The 9234-nt window shown below is 40.4% G+C and overlaps 2 protein-coding genes across 2 annotated transcripts; both read left to right on the top strand.

Annotated features, from left to right (window-relative positions):
- The first annotated feature begins 1129 nt into the window (after nt 1–1129).
- Nucleotides 1130–1590, top strand: LOC134025290 (histone H4). Its single transcript, XM_062468221.1, has one exon. The coding sequence runs from the start codon at nt 1141–1143 to the stop codon at nt 1450–1452; it is 312 nt and encodes a 103-aa protein (XP_062324205.1). The 5' UTR covers nt 1130–1140; the 3' UTR covers nt 1453–1590.
- An 864-nt stretch (nt 1591–2454) lies between these two features.
- On the top strand, nt 2455–3249 carry LOC134024671 (histone H2B-like). The gene has a single exon (XM_062467268.1). It carries the CDS (start codon nt 2466–2468, stop codon nt 2838–2840), a length of 375 nt encoding a protein of 124 aa, XP_062323252.1. The 5' UTR covers nt 2455–2465; the 3' UTR covers nt 2841–3249.
- The last annotated feature ends 5985 nt before the right edge of the window (nt 3250–9234 follow it).

The following is a 9234-nucleotide window of genomic DNA, read 5'->3' as shown; positions in this document are numbered from 1 at the left end:
TTTTTGTTTGAAATAATAGCCATTTTATGAATGTCATTTATAGTGGACACCAATTTTACACGTATTCAACCAATTTTACACGTCTTCGTGTAAAATTGTTGTAGGAAACAGAACTGAAGTAGAGAGGATTCTTTTTTACCGATGGCTGAGGGAAATTCAGATTTGGAGCTGTCAGATGATGAGAGAGATGAGGATGAGTTTGAGCCTGGGATAGAAGAAGATGTTGAAGAAGAGGAAGATGATGCAGGAGGCTCAGATGTTACAGACACAGAGACAGACAGGGAGGATCAGGAAAGATGTTGCCCTCTTTGGGCCAATTATTATTATTATTTATTTAGTACCAGGGTTAGGGTTATTTATGTTATATTTATCTGTTATCCTTAAGATTTTACGATTTCCACAGTAATGCTATGAAATGAATAAAAAAATTCTCAAGAATGCTAAGTTTGTTTCCATGAGTATGGTCACTACTGTAATTTTATAATGATGCACTACCACCTGACTACATTTAATCTAATTTGATTAGCGTGAGACTTAAGTATTATTCTTGTTTATTACATTTCATTTATAGCCTATGTGTTTTTTCCTTCATCCTAATAGATTCACACCTGTGCTACCTGGGCTTCCTGACTGTCAAGATGACCCTACAGCCCGTATTGTCACTCTACAGCCATAATATGTTCAGTTTTTCTATCCTTTAAATTTGGCTGTTTTTGCACACAAAAAATGATCCCGTAGTGCATGACAGTGGACATACTATGAAATAAAAAATCTAAATACTTTTTCAAAAGTCTAAATTGTAAGATGTGTTTTAAAGACTAAATAAACAGGGAATGACAAAACAAACTATTAAATGGAAAACAATACTTTACCTTGGTTCCCAGGAGGGTTTGACCGATCGTTACTTCTAACTATCGCGATCCCTTTCATTAACTTTTGGAAATGTCTTTGAGAATACACATGACAAAACAGTGTCAGCATTCAGGAGGCCATGTTGGGAGACGGTCCCTTTAATTGCAACGCCACAGGGAGTCGAAGAATGGCGCTTGCAGTGTTCCTTCACGTCCGTGCCGTCGAAACATAACGCCAGTGAGTCTGTGGTGAACTTCATTATTGTTTGTAACCGTTGTAATACCCATCATGTCAGGAAGAGGCAAAGGAGGCAAAGGACTCGGCAAGGGAGGCGCCAAGCGTCATCGCAAGGTTTTGAGGGACAACATCCAGGGCATCACCAAGCCCGCTATCCGTCGCCTTGCTCGTCGTGGCGGCGTGAAACGTATCTCAGGCTTGATCTACGAGGAGACACGTGGAGTTCTCAAGGTGTTTCTTGAGAATGTCATCCGTGATGCTGTAACCTACACTGAGCATGCTAAGAGGAAGACCGTGACCGCCATGGACGTCGTCTACGCTCTCAAGCGCCAAGGACGTACTCTGTACGGTTTCGGCGGTTAAACTCCTATTTTGATTTACTGTTTCGGCACTTAACCCAAAGGCTCTTTTAAGAGCCACCCACACTTTCAGTAAAGAGTAATCCATACCGAATTCAGTGTTGAAAACGATACATTGTTCCCTCAGTTTATCTAGTCGCCTTTGGTTATTAGCGGGTCAGGTAAGCCTATTTCCTGAGAACATGTGCCAGAGCACTACACATTTGACTATTTGATACTAGCCTGACACTTTCTTCAACACGAAATATTGCCGTTCATTAAAAAAACTTATTTCAGTTAAAAAAATCCTTAATAAAGTATTGGTTATATCGAAGCCACCAAGCGCCGTGTGTGTATTGTAGTCGGACACGTTTTTAGCGAGGCTCGATTTCGTTTGCAAGGTTAGGTTATTTGTGACATTGAGAGCAGCAGCTAAACAAGACTACTATTCCGAATAAAGTGGCAAATTATAGTAGTTGGAACAATGCTCAGTTTTTACAGTAGAATTTCGTGTAGCTAGTAAAAATACAAATGGTTTTGTACTCATATGTATTTAAGTAGACGTTAGACATAAGCCTATCTGACCTTTGAAAAGATCCGTAACAAAACATGAAACAAAGTGGCAAACTTTTAATGGATAACCAAATGGATACTTTAGGGCGGCAAGCGCATGTCGTCCGCAAGGATGGACGCATGCGCTGAAGAGATGCTAACAAAATCTACCGGGAGAAGGTAAGTAGAGCAGGCAGATAATGAGGCGTTGACGCGGTGAAACGCGCGTGCGCCTGATTATCTGCCTGCTCTACTTCCCTGCTCTACTTCCCTTCTCAAAACTTCCCTTCTCAAAAAGATGCTAACAAAATCTACCGGGAGAAGGGAAGTAGAGCAGGCAGATAATCAGGCGCACGCGCGTTTCACCGCGTCAACGCCTCGAAGAGCTGGGAGGCGTGCCTCAATTTTTGCATCCAAACCCCTATAAATACGGGGAAGCGAGTACCCGGCAATTCATTCGTTACTGAACAGAAACGAGACGTCAACATGCCTGAGCCTGCAAAGTCAGCGCCCAAGAAGGGCTCCAAGAAAGCAGTATCCAAGACTGCTGCGAAGGGAGGCAAAAAGCGCAGAAAGTCAAGGAAGGAGAGCTATGCCATCTACGTGTATAAAGTGCTGAAACAGGTCCATCCAGATACCGGCATCTCGTCCAAGGCTATGGGAATCATGAATTCCTTTGTCAACGACATTTTCGAGCGTATTGCCGGAGAGTCTTCTCGCTTGGCGCACTACAACAAGCGTTCAACCATCACCTCCAGGGAGATCCAGACCGCCGTCCGCCTACTGCTCCCAGGTGAGCTGGCTAAGCACGCCGTGTCCGAGGGCACCAAGGCGGTGACCAAGTACACCAGCTCCAAGTAAACGGGTGCCATTTGACTGCCCTGTGATACCCCAAAGGTTCTTTTAAGAGCCACCCACACTAACTTTAAAATGTGCCAATTTCCATTTCCGCCTGTCACGGTTATGATTAAGACAAGAGCCTTAAGGCGACTTGCGATGGTAAAGGTACTAAGGGGGCTTTGAAGGTGCGTAACAATGGATATCATTTTAAGACACTTGGGAGTGAGCAACACATTGTAATGAACTAGGCCTATCAGTTTTAACTGTCGCTTGGGGTTACACATTACAAAGTCACATTTCAGTTTTTTTTTTAAATTTCTGTTCTGAAACAGCAAATTCTACACGTTGAAATGTTCAAATCGTAATGATCCATGTTCTTGTTTCTAGTGCAAATGACCAATTGTGAATTGTGATCATTAAAAAAAACTTATGCTCCACATAACTGTCGAGTGAGTTACTAGGAGTAGGCTACCTTGATTTGTTCAGGGTTCAATTTCACACACATTGTCACGCACATTCGTGTATTTAATTATTTCCGTCTAATTATTAAAAAGCAGTGACTCATATAGGGTGTTGTCTTCATTCAGAAACCAAGTATTGAGACTTGTCTCTGCATTCAGAATATTGTCTTTAGTCTGAACGGTCATCGTGAACTTTAAACATTAGGCATGGTCTTTTAACACCATGTCGTGCTATGTCCGTGACAGATAACCATAGACTTAACTTGACATCATGTATTCACATTTCTACACACTCTCTACTCTTTGCCATTTCATGAGGTGAAAACACTAAGGCTACAGGGTGATGTTTGGGTCTCGGGTCCAGGTCGCTGCATTTGGCGCCTTGAGAATGACACCACAACTGATAAACATAATGGCTGTATTATATCATGCGTAACAATGCGTCGATATTGGTGGCTGTGAGTACACACCATGAGTTATGTTTTCATAGAAATGTATTGGGTAAAAGTGCAGTATTTGGTGACTTGCCTGTCTCGGAGAGTGAAAATATAGGGCGAATAATTTGGGGAAGGGAGACGGAACCCAGCGATGGCTCGGGACTTGAGACCTGTGTTTTACGCGACTCAGAAGACGCACATTAAAAAACCTTTGTCACCCTAACTGGCTACCGCGAAGCTGCAAAGTCTATTGCCTGACATCTTGGCTCACTGTGCAACGTGTACTGGTCGGAAGAGAATGCACTTTTAAACACTTTAGAGGAAAAATGCCATCGGTAAACCCGTGCGCAACGCTCAGTCTCGGAGTCCAACGCTGGCGTGTTGGGACAGTTGCAACAAAAAACACGAGGCTTCTGGTACTACAACAACTTTATTATGAACAATAAGAAGTTTACTTTCTAGCCACAGCTGCTTTTGGACAGTTTGTCTATTCCAGCTGCGTTTTTTACACCGCTATACACGAGGAGAAAACACAAGTGGCACTGCTTGTCGATTGCAGACAGCGGTCGAGCTGACTAATTGAGTCTACACAGTTCTCATACCGCCTTTAAGGCCAGCCCCCAGCCCACAACCGAACACTACACCTATAAAATATTTTACAAAATTACCAACATGAAAATATTTTACAAAATTACCAACATGAAATGAAATATGCATAAAATAGACAACAAAAGAAAACTAGAGAGGGTACAATTTCTGGGGAAATTGTAGGATGTGCTTGCTTTCGTCGGTTGCACAGGGGTCCGTTTTTGAATGACATTTTTACAACTGATATTTTTGTATATTTTATATAAAAATGCATACTTATTATTTATAAAGATTACATAGATTTAAAAGCATTTTTTTTGCTGCTCATGTACAACTGAAAATACGAGTGAAGTGTAGAATGAAATAGATGTCTTCTCAAAGAGGCAGCCTCATCGTTGAATCAAAACAAACAAATTTGGCAGACCGGTGTACAAATTGACCTAATCTCGATGACTTAAACGTCATTTTAAGTTTTTCCCTTCTCATGATATTTTCAGGCATTTAGCCTACTCATTGCATTCATTCATTGATAAAGAACCCCCTTTGAAGATTATTCTACGACGTTACCCGGCAATAGAAGATGGAATCGCGATTCAAACAGTACCATCTGCTAACTGAAAATATGCCCCCCAAAATGTAAATAAGCTTGACATTTATTTAGTGGAAATTCGCTCATTCATAAAAAGCTCTTTGGTAGATGTTTTTGTAGTGTCTCGCGTAGGCTACAGCGTTGCAGTGAGCAACACTGGTTTGAAACCACAGGTAATGATGATTTCACCCACAAATCGTTTACTTGTAATGTAATGTCATAATAAATCCTACAACGAAAATGTATTTGTGAGGAATGTTTATTTTAAAGATTGAAAACAGATGCATCATAGACCACTGTAGTATGTGTTGCCCGGGCAACAGAGGCTAATGTCATGATGCTAATGCTTCAGTGAAATAGTAGACTACCGTTTCCAAAAGTAGATGTGGGCCTACTTCCTTAATAATATCAGCTAATATTGTACATTACATTTCATAATTGTGTTTCACATCACAAAGTAAAATGAGTAAATAGTTATCACCCTGGCCTCTTTGCTTGTGGCGTTTCTGCAGCTGCCTTGCAGTAAAGCTATAGTTAGCCTAGCTATCCCCCAAGTTAACAGATGCGAAACGAATGTTCTGCTACAGGTAGTCACGCGTGTTTTCGTGACGTTAGTGACGTAGTGACGTTAGTAACGTCAGTGACTGTGGCTAGCAAATTAGCCACCGTTAGCTTCACTTTTCGCCACAAAAACTTAACTTAAGCCCAAACCATGCAATGGAACGTAAATTCCAATAGAAGCAACGCAATCGCTACCAAGACGAACCTTTTGACACCGCCGTAGTGTATGTAGGCCAAATATTGACTGTGTTTTAGGGGGGCGAAAATAAATAATAATAAATAAACTAGAGAGGGTACAATTTCTGGGGAAATTGTAGGATGTGCTTGCTTGCGTCGGTTGCACAGGGGTCCGTTTTTGAATGACATTTTTACAACTGATATTTCTGGATATTTTATATAAAAATGCATACTTATTATTTATAAAGATGACATAGATTTAAAAGCATTTTTTTTTTGCTGCTCATTTACAACTGAAAATACGAGTGAAGTGTAGAATGAAATAGATGTCTTCTCATTTCCCCTGCAAGAGGCAGCCTCATCGTTGAAACAAAACGAATAAATTGGGCAGGCCGGTGTAAAAATTGACCTAATCTCTATGACTTAAACGTCATTTTAAGTTTTTCCCTTCTCATGATATTTTCAGGCATTTAGCCTACTCATTGCATTCATTCATTAATAAAGAACCCCCTTTGAAGATTATTCTACGACGTTACCCGGCAGTAGAAGATGGAATCGCGATTCAAACAGTACCATCTGCTAACGGAAAATATGACCCCCAAAACGTAAATAAGCTTGACATTTATTTAGTGGAAAATCGCTCATTCATAAAAAGCTCACTGGTAGCCATCATTGTCAGTAACAACGCAAAATGCGATATAGCCCTGTGTGGAGAAGCTTCCCCGGTAAATTGTACTACTACGGCACAGTACTAGACTACTGTGTTCGTCTTGGTAGTGATTGCGTTGGTTGAATTGGATTTAACGTTCCGTTGTACGGTTTAAACTGAAATTAATTATTTTCATGAACAGATTGACAACGTTTAGGCTGTGGCAATGAAGTTCAGGTTAGTAGTTAGATAGACTTTTGATTTAAGTAAGGGGAGTGCCGAACATGTTCTGTCGCCGTTTGACTTCCTACAGCTGTGTAGATGTTTTTGTAGTGTCTCGCGTAGGCTACAGCGTTGCAGTGAGCAACACTGGTTTGAAACCACAGGTAATGGTAATTTCACCAACAAATCGTTTACTAATGTCAGAATAAATCCTACAACGAAAATGTATATGTGAGGAATGTTTATTTTAAGATTGAAAACAGATAACGCTACATCATAGACCACTGTAGTATGTGTTGCCCGGGCAACACAGGCTAATGTCATGATGCTAATACTTCAGTGAAATAGTAGACTACTGTTTCCGAAAGTAGATGTACTTCCTTAATAATATCAGCTTATACTGTACATTACACATGACAATTGTGTGTCATATCACAAAGTAAAAGGAGTAACTAGTCATCACCCTGGCCTCTTTGCTTGTGGCGTTTCTGCAGCTGCCTTGCAGTAAAGCTATAGTTAGCCTAGCTATTCCCCAAGTTAACAGATGCGAAACGAATGTTCTGCCAAAGGTAGTCACGCGTGTTTTCGTGACGTTAGTGACGTAGTGACGTTAGTAACGTCAGTGACTGTGGCTAGCAAATTAGCCACCGTTAGCTTCACTTTTCACCACAAAAACTTAACTTCAGCCTAAACCATGCAACGGAACGTAAATTCCAATAGAAGCAACTCAATCGCTACCAAGACGAAACCTTTGACACCTAGATTGTCTATGTAGGCCAAATATTGACTGAGTTTTAGCGGGGCGAAAATAAACAATAATAAATATATATGTGAGAGAACAAAGGTTGTGCTCTCGCCGAAGGCTTGAGCACACCCAATAAATATATATGTGAGAGAACAAAGGTTGTGCTCTCGCCGAAGGCTTGAGCACACCCAATAATATATATGTAAGAGAAGAAAAGGTTGTGCCCTTGCCGAAGGCAAAGCACACCCAACTAGAGAGGGTACAATTTCTGGGGAAATTGTAGGGTGTGCTTGCTTGCTTCGGTTGCACAGGGGTCCGTTTTTGAATGACATTTTTACAACTGATATATCTGTATATTTTATATTAAAATGCATACTTATTATTTATAAAGATTACATAGATTTAAAAGCATTTTTTTTGTGCTGCTCATTTACAACTGAAAATACAAGTGAAGTGTAGAATTAAATATGATGTCTTCTCATTTCCCCTGCAAGAGGCAGCCTCATAGCTGAATCAAAACGAATAAATTTGGCAGACCCGTGTAAAAATTGACCTAATCTCTATGACTTAAACGTCCTTTTAAGTTTTCCCTTCTCGTGATATTTTCAGGCATTTAGCCTACTCATATTGCATTCATTCATTAATAAAGAACCTCCTTTGAAGATTAATTCTACGACGTTACCGACAGTAGAAGATGGAATCGCGATTCAAACAGTACCATCTGCTAACTGAAAATATGCCCCCAAAAACGTAAATAAGCTTGACATTTATTTAGTGGAAAATCGCTCATTCATAAAAAGCTCACTCGTAGCGATCATTGTCAGTAACAACGCAAAATGCGATATAGCCCTGTGTGGAGAAGCTGCCCCAGTAAATTGTACTACTACGGTACAGTACTAGACTACTGCTGTGTTCGTCTCTGTAGCGATTGCGTTGGTTGAATTGGATTTAACGTTCCGTTGTACGGTTTAGGCTGAAATTAATTATTTTCATGAACAGATTGACAAAGTTTAGGCTGTGGCAATGAAGTTCAGGTTAGTAGTTAGATAGACTTTTGATTTAAGTAAGGGGAGTGCCGAACATGTTCTGTCGCCGTTTGACTTCCTACAGCTGTGTAGATGTTTTTGTAGTGTCTCGCGTAGGCTACAGCGTTGCAGTGATACACTGGATTGAAACCACAGGTAATGATAATTTCACTCACAAATCGTTTACTTGTAATCTAATGTCATAATAAATCCTACAACGAAAATGTATATGTGAGGAATGTTTATTTTAACGATTGAAAACAGATAACGCTACATCATAGACCACTGTAGTATGTGTTGCCCGGGCAACACAGGCTAATGTCATGATGCTAATACTTCAGTGAAATAGTAGACTACTGTTTCCGAAAGTAGATGTACTTCCTTAATAATATCATCTTATACTGTACATTACACATCACAATTGTGTGTCTTATCACAAAGTAAAATGAGTAAATAGTTATCACCCTGGCCTCTTTGCTTGTGGCGTTTCTGCAGCTGCCTTGCAGTAAAGCTATAGTTAGCCTAGCTATCCCCCAAGTTAACAGATGCGAAACGAATGTTCTGCCAAAGGTAGTCACGCGTGTTTTCGTGACGTTAGTGACGTAGTGACGTTAGTAACGTCAGTGACTGTGGCTAGCAAATTAGCCACCGTTAGCTTCACTTTTCGCCACAAAAACTTAACTTAAGCCCAAACCATGCAACGGAACGTAAATTCCAATACAAGCAACTCAATCGCTACCAAGACGAAACTTTTGACACCTACTTTGTCTATGTAAGCCAAATATTGACTGAGTTTTAGGGGGGCAAAAAAAATAAAATAATATATATATATATATATATATATATATATGAGAGAACAAAGTTGTGCTCTCGCCGAAGGCTTGAGCACACCCAACTAGAGAGGGTACAATTTCTGGGGAAATTGTAGGGTGTGCTTGCTTGCGTTTTTCCCTTCTAGTGA

This window comes from Osmerus eperlanus, chromosome 8 (genome assembly GCF_963692335.1).
Source record: "Osmerus eperlanus chromosome 8, fOsmEpe2.1, whole genome shotgun sequence".
NCBI classification, from domain to species: domain Eukaryota; kingdom Metazoa; phylum Chordata; class Actinopteri; order Osmeriformes; family Osmeridae; genus Osmerus; species Osmerus eperlanus.
Note: the sequence above shows the minus strand (reverse complement) of the source record. Positions and strands in the feature narration are given on the sequence as shown.